This window comes from Nicotiana tomentosiformis, chromosome 8, assembly GCF_000390325.3.
Source record: "Nicotiana tomentosiformis chromosome 8, ASM39032v3, whole genome shotgun sequence".
In the NCBI taxonomy this organism is placed as follows: domain Eukaryota; kingdom Viridiplantae; phylum Streptophyta; class Magnoliopsida; order Solanales; family Solanaceae; genus Nicotiana; species Nicotiana tomentosiformis.
Genome location: NC_090819.1, coordinates 62173397 through 62195585, shown reverse-complemented (window position 1 = coordinate 62195585; position 22189 = coordinate 62173397). Strand labels below are relative to the sequence as shown.

At 34.8% G+C, this 22189-nt stretch overlaps 1 protein-coding gene across 2 annotated transcripts; it reads left to right on the top strand.

Annotated features, from left to right (window-relative positions):
- Positions 1 to 1293: 1293 nt before the first annotated feature.
- Positions 1294 to 11165, top strand: LOC104103726 (secretory carrier-associated membrane protein 4). Of its 2 annotated transcripts, XM_009611655.4 has the most exons (12): positions 1294 to 1508; positions 3565 to 3678; positions 3762 to 3824; positions 4176 to 4209; positions 4305 to 4427; positions 6255 to 6317; positions 6435 to 6528; positions 6655 to 6700; positions 6795 to 6862; positions 7539 to 7587; positions 9621 to 9686; positions 10807 to 11165. In XM_009611655.4, exons 1-12 carry the CDS (start codon positions 1446 to 1448, stop codon positions 10837 to 10839), a joined length of 816 nt encoding a protein of 271 aa, XP_009609950.1. In that variant the 5' UTR covers positions 1294 to 1445; the 3' UTR covers positions 10840 to 11165. The 2 variants fall into 2 exon arrangements, with proteins under 2 accessions (XP_009609950.1, XP_009609952.1); XM_009611657.4 differs by lacking the exon at positions 3565 to 3678 and having other exon boundaries at positions 1306 to 1508.
- Positions 11166 to 22189: the final 11024 nt, after the last annotated feature.

Below are 22189 nucleotides of genomic sequence, written 5' to 3'. Positions count from 1 at the left end.
GGGACAAAGTATTAACTTTAACATAAAATATGAAAAGTCAGTTACTTTTAGGATTGAGGACCGTAAGTCTACACTTTTCATATATCAAGGATCATACTTGTTAGCTTGTGTACGTCAAAGACCGAAATCACACTTTTCATAAAAGGACCATTTTGATAATTTTATCCACGTATGTTACATGACTGAATGAGCGTGATTTGGTAATTGATCCTGAAACATGAAAGAGATGCTTTCACCTACAATTGAAAGGTAATATTCAGATGGATAAAATCATTTTACTCTTATTCAGAGATCTCATATTCGAGTTGTATAAATGAAAGAAATCTTGTCAGGAAACGCAACCTTCTTTAATGAACCTTACATGACAAAAATCTGGATCAATCGAAATTCCAATACGAGATATCGATCATCAAAGAAACAAAAAAAAAAAATAACACACAAGTGCACAAGATTACCACTTAAGAGAGTTGCATCCATCTTAGGTTAATATTTTTAAAATTTTCATGATGAATAGTTCTTAGTTAATCTAGATGTTTTTGGTTAAGTGAGCAAAAATGACCTTTAAATAATTGGAGTGACTGTCCCAAGAAAAATAACTAATTATTTAAGAAGTAACAATTTAAACTATTATCAAAGGATATGGAGAGATGATTGGGAAATTCGATTTATTGGAATTAAAAATTTATTGACAGAAATCACTTTATTAGCTTAGTTAATCTATCCTCTTGTAAATTTTGAATTAATCGAGCCAATAAACTTTTAATACCAATTGATGAATTAAAGAAAAGTTTAAACTGTAATTTCACTAATTCAAATTCCATAGTTCCTCATTATTAAGTGTAGTGAAATATTTGAAAACTATGAAGAAGAAAAAAGACAAAATGAACAACTAGGACTAAGATGGTAAGATGCACCTAAAAATTCCCCATCCCCATTATATCCATTGAAGACATGAGACCTGCCTTTCGGTAAAGGACAAGATCGTAATTACAGATCATATCCAGATGCATTGCAAAGCAAAATCAACTATACACAACATCCACACTAAGACAAATTAAGCCTCCAGTCAGCCAATCACCGTTCGATCTTTCACAATAGTTCCACGTGTCAGCATAACATAGCAAGTACCAAATTCTTCTCATAAACACGGACTGCACCAGAATAACCCAACCTCGTATGAAGTGGCATTAGCCGGTGATTTCACACCCCTTGATGGGCAAATATGTAATTCAACTCTCAATTCAATATCCCGCGTCACAAAAGAGCAATTTAGATGTCGTACCAGAACAGAATGTGATACTTACTTCAGTCACCTTGGCTTTAAATCTCTCCACTATATATATATACACATTATCCGTCCATAAATTCTGCAACTAATTTTCACTTTGATACCTCTAAATTCTATGCAAATTTTCTTGTCGTAAAGTTGAAAAAGAGAGAGAAGAATGAGTAGAGGAAACGATCCGAATCCGTTTGACGAAGAGGAGCCTGAAGTCAATCCTTTTTCAGTAACCGCCTTTTTCTCAATGCACTTTTATGTTTTTTTTTTTTTTTTTTTTTTTGTATTTAATTATGAAATGGGTGCATTTCTTAGATCTAGCTTTTTATGAATTATTCTTCTGCGTTATCCATTTTGTCGATCTTTGTGATTTTTTATCGGCTATTTTTGTGGTAGCTGGAATGAGTTGTTTGATCTAGATTTGACTACTCGAATCGTGGAAGTTTGTTAAGGAGTTTAGCATTTATTTTTGTTATTATAAAAGAATTTAGAAAATTATAGTAACATTTTTAGGTACATTTTGGAGTTTAAGATTGGTTTGTCGGTGTGGTAAAGTTATACTAGGAGTAGTATTTTAGTGAAATCAATTTTTTTTTTTCGGGCCAGCTTGCCCACACCTCAACTATCTTCCACCTGGTTACCCGCCACCTCCCACTAGCACAACTACAGGCTAACTCTGACTACTAAGATTTAGACATATGAGAAGGAATCACCCAGCTATTTCTGTTCTCCGCTGCTATTTGAATATGAGAATAAATAAAACTTTAGCTGATTTTCTACTTGGAAATTTCTTTTATTTAGCTTTCTTAGTGGGTATGCGTCTGCACCAACTGTATTAGAGTCTTACTTTGAAAGTCTAGAGTAGGCTCGAGGAGGATCAAAAGACTGATTCTTCGTCCTGTTTAATAAAATACAAATTACACTATTAAAGGTTGGTGGACTCTGTTGTAAAAGAAATTTGGACATTACCAGTTCTATACACAGTTTCTGGTCCTTGATTTATGATGACGACTTTTAAATGAAAGGTGTTTCTGTTTGAATTATTATGTTTAGGTATAGCGCATTCCTTTTCACGCGTTTAAGGAAAATGGAGGTAGGAAAAACAATGACAATAATATGAGTTATGGTTTGCCAGGTTATTTAAGAAAAAAAGGGCGCAGTTTAAACATTTAAAATTTATCTTTATTGTAAAAAAGAGAGGAAAATAAGCAATAAAAGACCAGTCTCTTTTTCTTTGTGGAACCAATTTTGCAAAATAGTTGGCTATGCTGGCAAGGGATCTATGATATATATATTTTATTTTTTTTGATAAATAAAATGAGTATGTGTATACATTGATAAGAAGGTATCTATGATATGAGTTTAGCCAGGGCGTTTATAACACGACCCAAATAGGCCTCACTCACAGGTGTCGGAGCAATTCTTCCCATTGCTTTACAGAACTTCGTTTTTGTATCAACAAACCATCACCCATTAATGCAACACCAACATTATTAGATTCCAAATTCAGAGCAATGCCTTACCCTCTTCAAATTCTACTAATTCACTGATCATTACTTCATCAAGACTGTGAATACAAGCAACGCCGTCGCCTATGTTATGAGGGAAGTGAAAAAAGCTACAATTTTTTTAAAGATTCATGTCTTGAAACCTCAGTGTATTTAAGCCTTGGTGGGTAGAGTTATTCGGTACCAGTTCTCGTAGGAGGTTGCAGGTGCCTGTTGGAATAATCGAGATGCGCGTGAGGTGGCTGGATACCACCCATCATCGAAAAAAAGAAGAAACAATCAGACCTATGAGAAAAATATCAAGTCAATAAGCTAATACCCTAAAGGTCTTAAGAGGTTACTTACGTTAGCTAGAACAGATTTTGTAGCCCGTCTGGTTAGTTGCATAAAGTGGTTCACTTCATCAAATGTCACTTGCTGCACTGCCCTGTTGGAACTTGGCTTCCATATCCTTCAGCAGACTCTCTTACTTTCCTTATTTAGACTCACGATCACACATATATCTCATAGGACCTGGAAATACCTAGAACCATTAAAATCCAAGATTTGTCTTCTCATCTAGAATTATATGGATTTTCTACTAATCCTTCAAGGTCATGAGTATTGTTAGTGCCAAAATGGCTATTACAATGAATTTATGATCAACTTAAAATTGCTTTGTTGAAGTGCAGTTATTGCTATATTAAAATATTTAAATTGTAACCTCTTATACACCGTTTACTTTGACTCTGCTCTTAATATGCAAAATCCTCATTTATCATCTGTGTTTTCTTGTAGAATGGTGGCTCTGCTCCTGCATCTAAATCACGCTTTCCTCAAATGATTGCTAGTACTCTTGGTTTTGGTCAAAAGCATGATGTAACTGTTGACATCCCCTTGGATTCAATGAATGTAATGAAGTTGATATGCTCTTGTTTGCAGTTTTGTAAAGAACATTGAGTTTTCTGAATCTGTTCTTTTGAATTTTCTTTCAGGGTTCCAATAAAAAGCAAAAAGAATTAGCAAATTGGGAAGCAGATCTGCAAAGGAGAGAAAGAGTTGTTTTTTTTTTCTTTTCCCTAAAAATTAAAATTTTTGTTTGCAATGTGAATTGCTACATTTTTTTTTTGCTGATTTCTGATTGTCGCTGCAAGGGTGCAAATTCTTTTGAAAAGTTTAGTTCCTAGTTTTTCGGCTAAAATATTTACTGCAACCTCTTCAACTTTTGTGCTATTTTAGTCTATACTTTTCCGGATTTATATTTGAGGCTGATGAATGATTTCCAGAATGCTCTTTTAGCTAAATATTTTGCGTTGAGTTCCGTAACTTATGTAGTTTATTCTAGTTCATATCTGCTTCAACTCAGTTTGAGGCTTATGCATGATTTTCATTAATTGCCCGTTTGACAGGATATTAAACGAAGAGAAGATGCTGTTGCTGGCGGTAAGCAATGACTTGAGCTAGTTTCAGATTGTTATTAAATTGGCTTATTCTCTCTTTAGCATGCCCAGATGATGTGTTTCTATGATTCAATTCAGCTGGTGTGCCAACTGATGATAGGAATTGGCCTCCCTTTTTCCCAATTATTCATCATGATATAGCAAATGAAATACCAGCTCATTCTCAGAAGCTGCAGTATTTGGCATTTGCGAGTTGGTTAGGTAGTGTCTTCACTTCTGTTTTATTTTCTTAGATAATAATGTTTCTTTGAATATCAAGAGGTTTTATTCTGCAAATGTTTCTCTGATCTCCAATCGTCATTAAGTACCTGCACAATTATCATCTGATTATAATTAGAGAAATTTGTGCCTACTAAGTGCAGAATATTTGATCTCACATGAAATTCTTCAGTCTCTTCACTTTTCTTTGGGCTCAATATGTGCAGGGTGCATTGGTTTCTCTGCTTCTCTTTTTCAGGATTTAGCTTAAAAGATGTAACGTGGAAATATACTATCTGCTTTTCGGTCCAAGCTTATGACAAAAAAAGGGGGGCAGCACGGTTCACTAAGCTCCCACTACGCGCGGGGTCCAAGCTTATGACGAAAAAAATGAAATTCCTTTCCCCTCTGCTTCTGCCTAATTTCTGTTAAAACAAGGACCAGTATAACTGTATAACCGGTCAAACTTGAATTCATTCAGGTTTTTGACAGAAAATTAAGATCCCTGTCCCAAGGGCCAAGACCATTCAGTCCTTGGCTATCCAGAAAGTTACAACCATAAATTCTTCTATTAAATTGATAGCCGAATGTTGTTTCTGTAAAAGTAAACACGTACAGCGAGCACCAGTTGCTTCATCTTACTTAGTAAGTTTGACGCTAGCAAATGTCTCTTACTCGATTGAGCTAGTATTTTAAGAGATGACTAGCTGTTTTCATTTGTGTGAAACTGCATTTGCTTGTTTCCTATGGACAAATTGGCAATTTATTTCTTAAATGATGATATCAAATTAATCATGGGTGGGCAAAAGACTAATATCTTGTTTAGCTAATAGAATTACTAGTTCGTATGGTGCAATAAAGGCAACCTTTGTTTTGAAGGATTCAGAAGTTAAGGTGATGGATTTTGGTTTTCCCGCAAGCAACCTTTCACTTCTACATCCAACTTCTTTTCCTACCTATTCCTTCATTTTTTTTTGTTTTCTCCTTTAAGTTGCATGAGTTCTCTATTTCACAAACCTCATTTTCAGAACCACAGAGCATATAGTGTATGGGTGAAGCAGAATGATAGTATTCATTAGCTCATTCAAGGACTAGCTTTTATATAGAAGTGATCCATCTTTTGGTTTTGTAAAAGGAATGGCCTATTTTTGCATACACCAGGCTCCATTTTATTGGTTGGTTTGTCATTATCATTGATAAAACTTTGCTTACTGATTTTAAAAATAATGTATGAGAGAAACAAATGGAATGAAAGTACTTCTGTTTTTGTCGCTGCTGCCATTTATGATTAGGGTCAAAAGGCTTTAGACTTTTTATTTACACCTCTTTGGGATCCAAGCAGCGTAAAATAAGTAGTTGCAAGTATCGATTTTATCTTTTCAAACTTTAACAACCGTTCAGCTCTGAAGTTTCAATTGTCCAAAGTTTTGATTGAAATTCAGCAAAACCGTTTCTTCACTAATAATAACAAAACGATAATAGAAATGGAACCTAAAAGTAAGCTATTTGGCAACTTCATCTAATTCACTTGACTCGACATTTGAGGTTGAAATGTGAGTAACTTGAATAGCTTGAAGCTAAACTAGAAGATTTTTTGTTACATGACAGGGTTTATAGCTGTTGTGGAAAAGAATATACTGGGATAGATGACTATTTGGTTTATGGGCTGTAATACTTCGTTGCACAGTTGTCTTCTCTCTCACAAATGTTACTCTTTCTTTCAAGTGCTATGTGAATATTCTTCTATTTTTCTTACTCTTTTTTTTCAAGTGTTATCTGAATTTTCTTCTATTTCACCACTTCTTTGGATTTGCTCTAAATCTTTTTCAGGTATTGTTTTTTGTCTGGTGTTCAATGTTCTTGCCGTGACTATCTGTTGGATTAGGGGTGGTGGTGAGTTTTATTCTCTCTTTGCTGCTGCTTATATGGCATTCTCTTTTATTGGTCTAAAGGTTTAAAAAAATATCGAGTTCAATTCTTCTGACATTATGTAGTTCTTGCTTTATCTAGGTGTTAAAATCTTTTTCCTGGCTATAATATATGCTTTAATGGGATGTCCCCTTTCGTACGTTTTGTGGTACAGGCCTCTGTATAACGCGATGAGGTATCTGGTGTTGTTTCACTATCTTTTCATAATCGCCTTAGGAAAATATCCCGTCAGTTGTTTTTCTTAGTTTTTGATTTCCGCATCATATATGACTTTTTACTCTGAGCTTGTGGTGATGTGCAGGACTGACAGCGCACTGAAGTTTGGCTGGTTTTTCATGTTCTACTTGGTTCGTTCTGCTAACAAAAGTGATAAAGATGCTGCCTATTTTATGTCTGGATTTGATTTTTAGTAATTTACTTTTTACGTTTCTATACGTGCAGATTCACATCGGATTTTGCATACTTGCTGCTATTGCTCCTCCCATTGTATTTCACGGAAAATCCTTAACGTAAGTTCTGCTTCTGTAATTTTTAGTTCATTAACCTTGCACCGTTGAGTGAAATGTTCTATAGAAGCTGCTAGTTCTGATAGGCTGTTTTAGCATAGTAGAATATCTTTTTAGTATATAAGGATATACTTTTTAGGTGAAAATATATTTTAAATTATACGTTATCGTAGGAAGCTGTGCTGGCAGCTAAATTGGATGCAGTTGCCTTGTCGCCTTTTTCCCCTTGTTTGTTCAAATATTTTGGTTCATAGGGTGATGATAGAAGAGTTGAAGATCTCAAGAAACCCCTAGTGTCATGCACCATAAAAAGCACACACTTCAGTTTTGTGACCAACAGATTACCGTTTTCATTGGTGCATCAGTTTTCCTGCATTTGTACCATATCAAATTTTTTTGATAAGGATATTTGTTCCATATTGATACGAAACAGATAAAAGCAAATTGTCCCCTTAAAGTGCTGGTTGTACCCTGATATGTGAATTTTTTAATGAACTGAGTGAGCTATGCTGGTCTTGAATGGTGCAAAATGCTCTTTATGGGCATGAATAAGGGAATGATGAAATATTGATGCCTGTTAAATGAAGTGGATTGTTATCAGGGGTTTTCCATCTTCCCTTGGATTGTCATTGCCATATTTTCACTAATTGTTTCTGCTTTCTTTTTTACTTTATTTCAGGGGTATCCTTGCAGCAATTGATGTCTTCTCTGACCATGTGTTGGTTGGGGTAAGTTGTGTATTCTTTATTGCTCTTTGTTTAGTTTATTGCTCTTTGCTTAATGAGTGGAAAGAATTAACAAATTCTTTGACACGTTTGTTTGAAACAAAATAGTGCACCTTCCACAGTTGTAATTTATTATGGCTTTTTTTGTTTGTTTGTGGTATAACCATATGGTATCCGGTATCCATTAGCCCGACTAATCCAAATTTGTACCGCATATGGCCCACTAAAGGGGGAAGCGCTCTCTTCTAGGGGTTTCTCTATTCTCAAGGCTTGAACCTGAGACGTCTCGTTAAGAGTGGAGGGATGGATCCCACCCTTATCCCTTGGTGGTATTATGAAAATAAGTTTGCGTCATGCACCTGCTTCTTAGGTATGTAATATTAATGAAATCCATGAGGAATATTAGGCGTCAAGAGTAGATAAGAAGGTAGAGTATTATTTTTGAGGCCTCGAATTACTTAAAGTTAAAGGCTTCACCAATAGATGATAAAACAAATTTGCTCTTTTTCTGAATTTTCAGTTTCTGCGTTCTTGGTTAAATAAAGAATGAGTATCCCACAGACAGGAGTCTCTAGTAGATCTCATTGGTTCCTTGTAGCTGTTACAAGATTGGTTTTTGTCAATTTGGGTCTTGTAACTTGTTACTCCTTAGCACAATCTTTGTGCTAGGACTACTTTTATCAATATATTGGAATCTGTTACCTTCTCAAAAACAAAAAAAAAAGGTGTATCCCACAGATAGGGGAAGCATATCTTCCAACACATCCCAAAGGAAGAGGGGGCTCCTGATTTATATATAAAGATAGCACATTTATGCATGAGATTTTGCTGAGGGATTTCTGATTTGAGTTAACCTCCTTTACTAACTCCCTACTCAGCAAGAAGAGAAGGGAAAAATTGAAGAGGAGCAAGTAGATACATTGAGCACAAAAGCCGCATTTGGAACTCCCCCAATGTTCTTACACAAACCATTGGATGCCTTCAGTACATGGGGCAATATTTGGTTTACTAATTAACTAATAAGTTACCCTCTCAGTTTAATTAGATAGTAATATTAAGGTAAAAAAATTCTAAAATGATGAATTTGTGTACTATAATTGCGGCTGTCTCTTGATACAATAATTTATTGATATTGTGAACAAATTGCATACACGTCGTCTATAAAATATATAGAGCCTGCACAAAAATGTGGATCTCTATGAACATTACTCATCATTTATGCTAACAGGAACTCATTCGGTACCAAAATTGACTAAAATAAAAGACTATCCCTCAATGTACGAAATCGTATTTGCACCTCTTCAAAGGCTCTTTCCTATTCCTCTGATTGTGCAGTACCCACATAAGTGCCAAAGGGATTACGTCTCATGCCCTGCATCTTTTTTCTGTCTCTTTCTTGAAGTCGAACTTAGCATCACATTCTTAACCATTGGCATGGGCGTTGTATTCCAAACAGATTCTGTGCGGTCCAAAGCTGGCTTGCTTCTTGGGGAAGTTGCAAACAGTCGTCTAAAAAAGAAGTTGCAAACAGTAACCACTATAGTTTCAATTTCAGTTGTAAAACCAGGATGGTTACTCTAGAGTGCTGGCACTATATATATTTGCATACATTAAAAGATTGCCTTGGTATCAACTGACTGAATGCCTGTTTTATTCTAACTGATGGAATACTTGTTTTATTCCAACAATTAAATGCTTTCTTGGCGCTTCAAAATATTTGAATGCCTTCTTGGGTAGTAGATACTTCCCTTCCAAGTATTATTGTGAAAAGGATAAAAGGGGAAAAGCTCTCAATTCTAATTACAGATTGAGTCTGAGTTAACTTTTGCACTGACTTTTACTTGAATTACTGTCATTTGATATTCTCATTGCATATTGCAGTTAGTTTGTTGTTTGATTTAGTGGATCAAAAGCTTTCTTTAGATAATTGAAACTCCCAAGAGAATATAGTGTTAATGCCTGTATTAGCTTATCAGGCTGTTTGATCTTATCTTTTTGATATATTCTTGTGTTGTCTTCTCTTCTTCTTCTTGCAGATATTTTATTTGATTGGATTTGCCTTCTTCTGCTTGGAAGCTTTGCTTAGCTTGTGGGTGCTGCAGGTGAGGTTTTACAGAATTGAGATTCTTAATGTCAGGTTCGTTTAATTAATTGATTGTATGATAATCAACTAGGGCATTCTTTCCACCTAGCCTTCTGGTATCTGCTGTTCTCTCTCTCCTGTTCCTCTTTTTAGCTTTTCTAGTTTGCTTCATGTTTGCATTGTGGCTTGAGCTCCATGATTATGTAGCCTAAAGGTGAAATCTAAGGGAAAGAGAGAATTGTACTCTAATTCATATTTTAGCTCTTGCGTGCTGTTTGAAGAGCAGTCTTTTTGGGGAAGGGGAGGACGGGGTATTATCTGCACTTCTTTCGTTTATCAAGAAAAAAGTATCTCCATTTCTTTGATGATTTTCTAGGTTTTCAACTAGATTTAGATATCTAAGAACTTCCCCTTTGGAGAATGTACATCTCTTGAACAAGTTGGCGCAACCTTTAAAAGCAACTGCCATGTTTTCCAGTACATGGACTAAATGAAGTCAGTTTTGGGGGTCTCTTTGGGGGGGGGGGGGGAGTATCTTTTGGTAGCCCTACTCAGAACCTAAAATTGATTTTAAGTGGTATATATTAGCCCTGTTACCATTTTGGTGATTAGACTATTTTATGCTTGATAACAAGCTGTTCCGTACTACTACGAGTGAAAATGCTGTACAACTTTAGGGGAAAAGAGCTATCTTAAAACATCTTAAAATTCAAATGGGTACTATCTTGACAGTTGATTCCCTGGGAAATTTAGTGGTCCAAGTACCAGCCCTCATGTTAAAATCGGACCAATTCTAACAGAGAAAAAGATCTCTTTCCATCTGCCTAAGGCAGAGTTACCCGGTACTTGTGTTGTAGGAGGTAGTAGCAGGTACCCAGTAGAATAGTCGAGGTGCGCATGGCCGGACACTATCATTGTTTTGAAAAAAAAGGGGGAGTACCAGCCCTCATATTTCTATGTTCTGCTTACTGTTTTATTGTTGAGCCTCCTGTATATGAATGCTTTCCCAAACCCAAGCAATTTGATTTCCTTCTCCCTATGATAGTATGACTTATATGGAGGGAGGAAAAAATAAAAATTGTTGGATGCTGACTATCTACTCTCATCTTATGACGTTTTCTTCTGTACTATTGGTGCAGAAAGTGTACATGTTTTTTCGAGGGCACAAGTAATGCACGAGTTTGTGGCTCAAAATCTCAGCGTCCTAGTAACAATTCTTTTCCGGAGGAAGCTAAACATATGCTTTTATCTCTTCATTATGGTTTTGGCTTAGTTATGACTTGCGTGATACAGTTGCATGTTTTCTAGGTTTAGTAGATATCTTTGCTTCATTCAAGCATGTTCCTTTTCATTGTCATTTCTGTATGTATTCGCAGTTTGACCTTTGATTAGACTACCGCATTATTGTACCTATAATCATAGCTGCTTTGGGACTCAGTTTGAATCAAATATGTATATTTGGTTTGGATAATACGAGGATTGAGTCGATATCATGATATATGCTGAAGAAACTGGGGACGTCCATCACAGTAACTTGACTGTTTTCTAATAAGTCTGGGTAAGGCAATGTTTTGATTTAGAGTATAACTATTACAAGTGAAAATGTGAAATCTCTAGTTAAATTTAACTTTTTAAAATGCGCAGACAAATTTAATTTTGTTAAGCCCTTATTGCCATGAGAAAAATAGAAGATGCAGAAATTCCTATATATCAAATGGATCTTGGTGTTATAAAGACAGATTGAGCAGGGTTTCGAGGAGATTTATTAGTACGTAAGCTTAGATAACCATGTTAAATTTGAGCGTCTTACGGCCAAAGTATGCAAGTAAAATCATACTTGACCAGATTAGTAAAAAAATAAATATTCTTTTTTTTTTCTTTGCAAAGTGCTTTTGGGTTATTCTGCTTCCAAGTATATTGAGCACATAACTTCAAATATTTCTTATAAGAGATTCTCAGAAGTATATCAACCGATCGTTCCAGAGCTTCAAAAGTTATTGGAAATTAATTAAAAGCTTGTAAGTAGGAACGGGCTAACATGAATCGGTAAATGAAATTCGCTGTATGCTGCAAAGTCTCAAATTCCAGCTGTTGACGTGGACATGTTTAAATCCACATCTTGACCCAAATAAGAAGCTTGCTAAAATAGGATATTGGGAAGTGTAAACCGTAAAGTAAATAAATTGAATACAAGTATAGAGGGAGATTGATATTTTTATTCAACTTCAAAATGATGTACATAATAAACTGAAAACTCCTCTATTTATAGAAGAAAGAAAGGCTTTTCAGGAAGTAGCTGCGAGGCTTTTCTTGAGCTGCTTGTAAGTTGTCTGCATGAGCTGCTTGCAACCTGCCTGTTTAACAAGAAGTTGCTGTAAATCATATCATTGAGTTGCTTGCAACCTGCCTGCATTAGCTGCTTGTAGATAAATTTCAATAGAGAGGAGTAATACATGAACATCCACATTATTATTATTTTCAAAACACTCCCCCTTGGATGTTCATTAAAAGATATTGTGCCTCGTTAAAACCTTACTAGGAAAAACCCAGTGAGAAAAATCCTAGTGAAGGAAAAAGAGTACACATATTTAGTAATACGCATTTCTAGCTGCCTCATTAAAAATCTTACAAGAAAAACCCCATGGGAAAAACTTTAGCAAGGAAAAAAGAGTACAATGCGTATTTCACTCCCCCTGATGAAAACCTCGTTCCTAATATTTGAGTCTCCGCATTCCAATCTTGTATACCATCTTCTCAAAATTTGAAGTTGGCAAAGATTTAGTGGAATAATCTGCTGGATTGTCACTTGAACGGATTTATTGCACATCAATGTCACCATTTTTCTGAAGATCATGTGTGTAGAATAATTTTGGTGAAATGTGCTTCGTTCTATCTCCTTTTATAAATCTTTCCTTTAATTGGGCTATGCATGCAACATTGTCTTCGTATAATAGTGTGGGTTTTTATCACATCCAACCCATATTTTTCTCGAATAAAATGAATCACTGATCTCAACCATACGCATTCCCTACTTGCTTCATGAATAACTATTATCTTGGCATGATTTGAAAAAGTAGCAGCAATAGATTGCTTTGTGAAGGGCCATGATATGAAAGTACCTCCACATGTAAACACATACCCGATTTGAGATCGAACTCTATGGGGATCAGATAAATAACCTGCATCTACATAACCAATATGATCTGCACCACCTTTGTTAGCATTAGCCAGATACATAAGTGCACCAACTGCACTGAGATAGAGTATTTCAGGACCAAGGAGTTCCTCATCCTCTTCTGGAGGTCAGAACGGATTCTTATTCACTTCAAGTGATCAAACACCCATTTGGTATACTTAATGGGTGTGCTTTGTCCATGTAAAAGTGTTTAAAGACCCTTTCTATATAGGCAGATTGATGGATAAAGATCTCGTCTGCTAAATATTCAATTTGCAGACCAAGACAAAATTTTATTTTTTCAAGATCTTTCATCTCAAATTCTTTATTAAGATATTCAATTGCCTTTTGGAGCTCTTCTGGAGTTCCAACAAGATTTATGTCATCAACATAAATAGCAAGTATAACAAATTCTGATGCCATTTTCTTTATAAAAATACATGGACAAATAACATCATTTATGTAACCTTCTTTCAGCAAATATTCACTGAGGCGATTATATCACATGTACCCATATTGATTTAAATCGTACAAAAGACCTTAGTAATCTGATCGAGTACACTTTTCGAGACTTTGAACTATATGCTTCAGGCATTTTAAATCCTTCAGGGATCTTCATATGATTTAATCAAATGAGTCATATAGGTTATGACTTGTATTTAAATAGCATGACATCTTTAGGTGTCTAGACTGCAGGTCTGATCCTCACAATCTTTTACAATATTGCGCACTATATTATATCAAATATATCGTCGACGATTATTTCGTATCGGTTCTTAAGCGACATAATTTGTTGAGATCTCATCACTTTCTTTATTTTCAGGTGCCTGAACTTCTTCTGGAGTTTCATAAAATGTTATGTCGTGGGCTATTCTAGAGCTCATTTCCTCCTCATTATGATCATTTTGATCATTTGCTCCTATTATTTTTCAAGGATTGTTACCTTTGGAACCGATCAGTTTACTACGCTTCATGCGTGCAGTAAACTTTATCCTTCAGGGACTTTAATTTTAATAGGAGCATTTGCAACTAAAATATGATATTTAATTTTGGATAAGCAAATGCTTTTGACATTTGACTTGAATTATCTTCTAAGTGAGGATCATATTAATGATAATTCGATTCATATAGCATATTTTCGAGCTGTTTATTCTATCCCCCAAATGTTAGAAAAATTAACTCATATCCCCAATCTTCTTTGGAAAACCTATCTTTGTGTATTGTGGTAGAGAAATTAATCATATACCACACATCAAAAGTTATTAGATAGTAAAAATATTTGGTTTCTGATCCTAAACCAATTGTGAGGGGAGGATTTATCATATTTTGTTGGTCTGATGCATACAAGTATTGTTGTATACAATTTAGAAAATCTTAGACCAACACATGAGGCTTTGTTCTCATAAGCAATAGTTTAACCATTAATATGATGTATTCAATGCTAAACTAGCTTAGATATATACCAGCATCATCAAGATGAACTATCTTGATTTCATAATCTGAAAATTATGCTCTTAATTGAGAAATACAATTTCAAATGCCAAACTGCAGGTTGACAATAAACACACATGTAATCATCTCATATATGCATCTATAAGTAGTTCACATGATAGGTGAATGAGCCCATATTCACCTTTTATATATTCCAGAATTCAGAAATTTTAGTCCCAACTTTAGCTGGTATAATCAATTTATTATGAGAACAAGCAACACAAGAGAATTCTTGAAAAATCTTCTAGTTCTTCAGTATATGCTTATCTGAATTCTCAAATAGCTCATTTAAAAATGGTAAATGAAAACTTCAAGTTTATCATGACATGTGATATCTCTTAGTAAGCTTCTGGTTTACTATGGCATAAACTTTTGCATTAGTAAACTTCTGATTTACTGTGGCTACTTTTGTATCAGCGAATTTCTGATTTACTGTAGCTACTTTTGCCTCAGTAAAACTTCTGATTTACTGTGAATGCTTTTGCATTAGTAAACTTCTTGTTTACTGTGATACATGATATAGTACAAATTGAAGAATAAGGCGGGTCACTTCTCACATACATATTATTTTACCCCCTATGATTGTGGAAGCATGAAGATTTTCAATCTTCCAGTCATTTGTAGTCTCAATATGATAGCCATTTATATTAGTAAACTTCGGGTTTACTACAACATATGTTTTGACCATAATCATATAATATGAATGACATATTTGTATATAAGCTCTTCGAGAGCCTTCTTTTATTATCCACAATCTAATATTTATCAGACACTACTGGTGCCATGTGTCTTCTAGACAAACAATTAGCTCTTCAGGAGCTGTTGATACATTTTGTACTATCAAATATTGCTCAGACACTTCTGGTATCATGAGAGAAAATTATAATCAAATAAACTATATAAAATAATTGTTTAAGCACAAGAAAACACCTCTTCATAATATTTTCCTACTTCAGGAGGAAATTTCAATTGTGTTACTTCTCCAGGAGCAAATTTAAAATACGAAATATTGAGTATATATTCTTACAATCATATTAACTCTTTTGGAGGTGAATTGTAATATATTCACATCAAGAGCACGTTCATATTTACAGCTTTATTAATATTATCACATTCACTTCAGGGAATTGATTAATATTTATCAAAAATTCTCATCCTTCAGAAAATCGAATATAATTATCTGAACACGCATTAATCACATCAATTGTGATGCTTCAACCTCTTTTAAAATATTTACTACTTCAGGAGCAAATCGAGGCGTGCATGTAATATAGGGAATATTTCTCTAGATTATCTTTAATTGTAACCATAGAAAGCCTAAATTATCACTTCTGGTGGTCATAGGCATATATCACTTCTGGTGGTTAACAAAATTTAGTAACAATGAGATATACGAAACATAACCACTTCTGGTGGTTGTATATTTCTTGCAAATTCTGCTGGAGTTTAAGTGGATCTAACAATGTTATCCACTTTGTAATCCTTTATTAAGATAATTAAGATGAAAACAAATACCAAAATAGGTACTGTATACGTAACATATAACTAAGCAAGCGATGATAATGATATTAAAATATAAGCAAAATGCTCAAATTAAATTACGTAAATTTGGCCACTCCAGATGTAAGTGATATCTACATCACTACTGTCAAGAAAAAAAATTCACCACCTCAAGGATATAATCTACCTTATGATGCTCGTAATGAACAAGATCTAACCACGGACATAAGAGTGTCGCGTTACATCGGAGATGAACACTGAAATAGAAATTAAATTCGAAGTAAGTGCTCAAAATGACAGAGTCTCGTACTGATAACGTGTTATAAAATAAAAACTGTAAAGTAAATAAATCGAAGACAAGTATATAGGGAGATTGATATTTTTATTCAACTTCAAACTGATGTACATAATGAACTGAAAACTCCTCTATTTATAGAAGAAAGGAAGCAGCTGCGAGGTATTTCAGGAAGCAACTGCGAAGCTTTTCTTGAGCTGCTTGTAAGCTGTCTGCATGAGCTGCTTGCAACCTGCCTGTTTAATAAGAAGATACTGCAAATCATTTCATTGAGTTGCTTGCAACCTGTCTACATCAGCTGCTTGTAGATAAATTTCAATAGAGTACCAAACGAATAATCTTCTTCAGGAAGATTATCTATAACAGAGTAATAAATGGACATCCACATTATAATTATTTTCATAACAGGAAGCAATTTTTTAGTATACTAGTTTCTATGTACGTGCGTTGCACGTTAATAATGATACGTAATGATTAAGCAATTATATATATATATATATATATATATATATATATATATATATATATATATATATATATATATATATATATATACACATTAGCATTATATTAGCATAACACATGAACTCAAAATGATTGGACATTATCTTAAACTGCAAAAATAATTAATTTAGTCATGAAAGTTGGATAATATCATCGTGTAGTTATAGTTTAGAAATATGCAATGTGATGACACTTGCCTAGGACTTCTTTGTAGATGATATTTTTTGCGTATATTCCCGTCCGAACGTTGATTGTTCCGTCATTACCAGAACTCTTGTTGCCGATGTTGATATCCCTCTTAAAAGTACAACATATAGTTGTTCGTACAAGAAAAATATTGGGGTAAATACAGACCAATACTTGGGATTGTTTACGTTTTTACTGTATTTATTATCATTGGAAAGCATAAGCATATTACAATTATTTTCGGACAAATTTAAAAGGATATCCTTCATTTTTTGAAGGCAAAAGTTGAATTCTAGAGATAAATGCATGCATAATTTTCATTATTATTTCTGTATGTATGACATTATTGTTAAAACTTCTACATTCTATCCTTATATTATTACATAAGCTATTTGATGGATCTAAGTTTCTCAGTAACATGGTAGGCATATTTTTTAAGACCAACATATACGTATGTAAGATCAATTTAACCTTGTCTATTATATACATACATGACATTAATATACATAAGAAATAATGAACTTGACAATATACATGCATAGTGGAAGGTCATTTGGTATTGAAGTACTTAAGTATTCTTCTTGCTAGTAGATATTGATATCATCTTCTACTGAGTCGAAATTGAAAAATATTTTTCTCTTACCGGGGAACTTGGCAATCAATATCTTATTTAGTTGATCAAAATATTCATTACTGATAGCTAAGATAGCTAATTTTTGAATGATTCTTATTAAGCAATCTTCAACAATAATATCATTAATGGGCTAGCTTGATTACTAATTATTTTTGCCTAAATAACAAATCATCTTTTATTATATGCTCTTTTCTATTTTTGATACAAAGCAAGAAATTACTGAATGATGAATCTGTCCTTGATCTCATATTTCTTGCTAGCTGAATATTTTTCATTTAAGGTCATAAATATGATTTTGCCAAGCTTGTAATTATAGTTTTTGCTCTCGTCAATTTTAGAATTGTTGGTAGTACCTAGAAATTACCTTAAAAATTATTACTTTTTCACCAAATGGTTCATCGACATCCCTTACATCTATGAAGCTCTAATCAACGGGTTCGATCGTTTGACGCTTCATCATATGCGCTTCATCCTAGATTATCAACTTTGATTTTCTTATCAATTTAGCACCAGCACTCTACTTTGATATATTTGTGATGATAGTTGTTTCAGTTGTTTAAAGAGGTATGTTGAATTTAGAGTGAGTTGGAGGACACAACTTGTTATTTTTTTCTAACGTGCCTCTTGATCTGACATTTGCAAGTAATGCACAATATAAGAATGGTTTCTAGTTCCTCCAGGGCCTTCTACAAAGAACAATCCGCTCTACCGGATTAACTCTTTGTAATATAGTCTTGAAAGCTTGCTCTTGTTTAGGATTTAGTTTTGATTGTGCGTTAAAATCTTCCTCAAGCATTTGTATAACCTTTTTCTTCAATAATTTCTCTGCATTCCGAGGCAACATTATCATTTCGACCCTGGTCAAGTTTAGGTAAATCATATTTCTCAGCACTTTTGCCCATGCTCTGTAGCTATGATTCTAGTAACCCTCTTTCTTTTGTAGCTTCCTGGAATGTTTGGCATTTTCTTTCATTAACAATTTTTAAGCGAAAAGAGTACCCTAACATAATTCAACAATAATCTCAAATAATATCTTTCACGTTCTTTATGTTAGTTGCATTATTCAAGAAACAAAGATAAATAAATAAAATTTACAAAAAGATATAAGAAAATCTTTGGGTGAAATGTTAAATTCCTTTCAAGTAGCAATTTGACTATTACAAACTTTTTTGTTTCCTTTTTGCCTATGTCTTCGACCGAGGGTTCTAGACGTAATACTCTGAATTCTTTGTGTAGTGCATCCGTCCTTCATCATATGTTGAGCATGTCTTGAAATACTCACTGAGCATGGTTGATATTATTCAATGCTATAATAATTTGCAAAATTTACCTTTTTCAATAGTACACTAAGTAAAGATATTTTGTTAAATATTAATCGACTTTTATACCCATAAATATTTATTTAGTAAAGTAAGTTAAAGGTAAATATTGTAATGATCCAACCGGTCATTTTAACTTTTAGAACCCTGTTCCCTAAAATAAAACTTTCCGTAGGTGCTTGTAATGATTTATGACTTACGGGGATGGTTGGTTCGGGATTTGGAAGTGTTTGGGGTGAAACCAAAATACTTGGTTTCTTAAGTTGGCCTTAAAGTGCTAAGTTTGACTTCGGTCAATATTTTGAGAAAACGACCCCGGAATAGAATTTTGATAATTCCAACAGCTCCGTATGGTAATTTTGGACTTAGGAGCGTGTTCGAAATTTTATTTGGAAGTCCATAGTTAAATTTGGCTTGAAATGGCTAAAAACAAGAATTTAAGTTTGGAAGTTTGACCGATGAGTTGACTTTTTGATATCGGAGTCGGAATCCAGTTCCAAAATTTTTTATAGCTCCGTTATGTAATTTATAACTTGTGTGTAAAATTTGAGGTCAATCGGAGTTGATTTGATAGGTTCCGATATCGAATGTAGAAGTTAAAAACTCTTAGTTTCATTAAGCTTGAATTGGGGTATGATTCATGATTTTAGCGTTGTTTGATGTGATTTAGAGGTTCGACTAAGTTCGTATGATGTTTTAGGACTTGTTGGTATATTTGGTTGAGGTCCCGAGGGCCTCGGGTGAGTTTTGGATGGTTAACGGATCAAAAGTTGGACTTAAAAAGCTGCTGCAATTTTCCCTTCTGTTGTAGATTCTGGGCTGTGATCGAGCCCTAGATCGAACCCAGATATCGAGCTCACGATCGAGGCCTGAGTCGAAGCCATGACCAGCTCAGTATCGAAGCCACGATTGAAGGCAAGGCTCGAGGGCCATGATCGAAGGCAAGGCTCGAGGGTCAGGATCAAGACCCAAGATCGAACTTGATCGAGGCCATGACCATGTCCCAGGCTCGAGGCCTGATCGAGGCCATGACCAGCTCCCAAGATCGAGCTCCCAAGATCGAGCTCCCGAGACCAAGCTCCCCTGATCGAGCTCCTTGATCGAACTGGACAGAGCTGTAAGTTATAAAAACAGAGGACATTCGTCCCATTTGCCATTTTTGACGAACTTGAGCTTGAGCAGAGGCGACTTTTGACAGATTTTCAAGGGAAAAATATTGGGGTAAGTGATTCTAACTCGGATTTGGTCTACATATACAAGTATATCATTGTTTTCACCATAAATTAGTGTTTTGAGATTTAAATTTGGAAAATTTTTAGAAATTTCATAGAAAAATAATTTTTGAAATTTCGGTATCGATTCGGAGTCGGATTTGAGTGAAACTGGTATGGTTGAACTCGTAATTGAATGGGTTATCGGATTTTATAACTTTTGCCGGATTCCGAGATGTGGACCCCACGGACGAATTTTTAATTAATTTTGGGATTTTTATTAAAAATGTAGTATTTCCTTATAGAATTGATTCCTATAATTTTTAGTGATTGTATCGAATTATTTTGGCTAGATTCGAGCCAGACAAAGTTGGATAATCGTGAAAAAGGCCTTATAGTGGATTGACTTGGAGCAAGACGAGGTAAGTCTCTAGTCTAATCTTGTGAGGGGGAAATTACCTCATAAGTGATTAAAATTAAATAATTGTTGCTAATTGTGGGGGTCTACGTACGCACGAGGTGACGAGAGTCTGTGCGTAGCTACTATTAATGCTAAAGTCCGGGTAGTTTAGGACTCAAAGCATGCCTTACTTGTATAAATTATATTCTTTGATTAATTAATATTAATTGAATATATTGTGAATTGTTAGATAAAGATATTAAAGGATGAAAATCTCATAGGCTTGATTTTCTGTTTAAATCAATTAATTGTTAAAAGAAATTGTTCTCCTCCCGAATTTATCTTATAATAAATATACTCTCCTTCCGGAGGCACATAAAAAATATCTTCCTTTCTTGTGGAGCGGGCCGAACGCCTCGGCAAGATAGATGCATCTATGGATCGGGCCGTACGTCCCTCGATAGTGTACACGATACTCTGGATCGGGCCGTACGTCCTCGGCAGAAATCGTGCTTAATAATAATAATTACACGATACTTTAATAATTTATTTCAGCTCGTGAAACTAATTAATAAATTGGAAAATTTTTGGAATTTAATGAATTATTATTCTTGCTTGTTAAGGAATTAATTATTATTCCTGTAAATGAGATTTAATTGATAAATTAAAAATTATTTGAATTGAAGGAATTTAATTAATATATTGAGAATTTTTACATTGGAAGGAATTTGATTATTTTCGCTGATTAAATAAATTATTGTAAATTCTGTAAATCATGCTGATTTAAATATCCAAATTTTATTTCAGTTATTATTATTGATCCATAGTGAGTGTCTAAGTCGACCATCTCGTCTCTACCACTTCGAGATTAGGCTTGATACTTACTGGGTACACATTCTTTACGTACTCATACTACACTTGCTGCACTTTTTGTGCAGAATTTGAGATGGGTACTAGTGGAGGACCTATCATCACATACCCACGTCATCCCGAGGCATAGTGGTGAGCTGCTTTTCTGAGCCATTCTGCAGCTACCAGTGTCTCTTCTTATATTTATATTTTGTCTATTTCATTTCAGATAGTATTTGGAGTTTTATATAATCTACTAGATGCTCATTCACTTGTGACACCGGGTCTTGGCACACATATTGGTAGAGTTTGGGTTTATATTTTTCTTGGTTTTAAACTTTATCAATGTATGCTTAATTTATTAGTTGGCTTGCCTAGCTGTAGTGTTGGGCGCTATCATGACCTACAGCTGAAATTGGGTCGTGACAACATGGTATCAGAGCACTAAGTTCACGTAGGTCTCACAAGTTATGAGCAGAACTAATAGAGTCTTGCAGATCGGTACAGAGACGTCTGTACTTATCTTCGAGAGGCTATAGGATGTTAGGAAATTTCCTTTCTTCACATTCCATCGTGAAATTATTGATGAGCAGGGTGAGGTGCATGTGGAAGAGCCAGCTCCGGTGGACTTCACATCTGCACCGGGATTTCAGGATGTCATGGGTCGTATGCTGTGATTCATGGACAATATGACTCAGGCCGGTTTATTTCCGGCAGACCCAGCCATATCTCAGGCGGGCGGGGGAGCACAGACCCCTACCGCGCAGGCTCATGGATAGGCAGCTGCTGCATATCAGACCCAGGGTGCACTACCCGTCGGTGGAACCCAGCCAGTGGCAGCAGTTACACCTGAGCCCAGGCCAGCTGTAGCCGCCGATCCTCAGAAACTATTGGACAGATGGACTAGACTACATCCTCCTGTGTTCGGGGGTGAGCGACATGAGGATTCACAGGATTT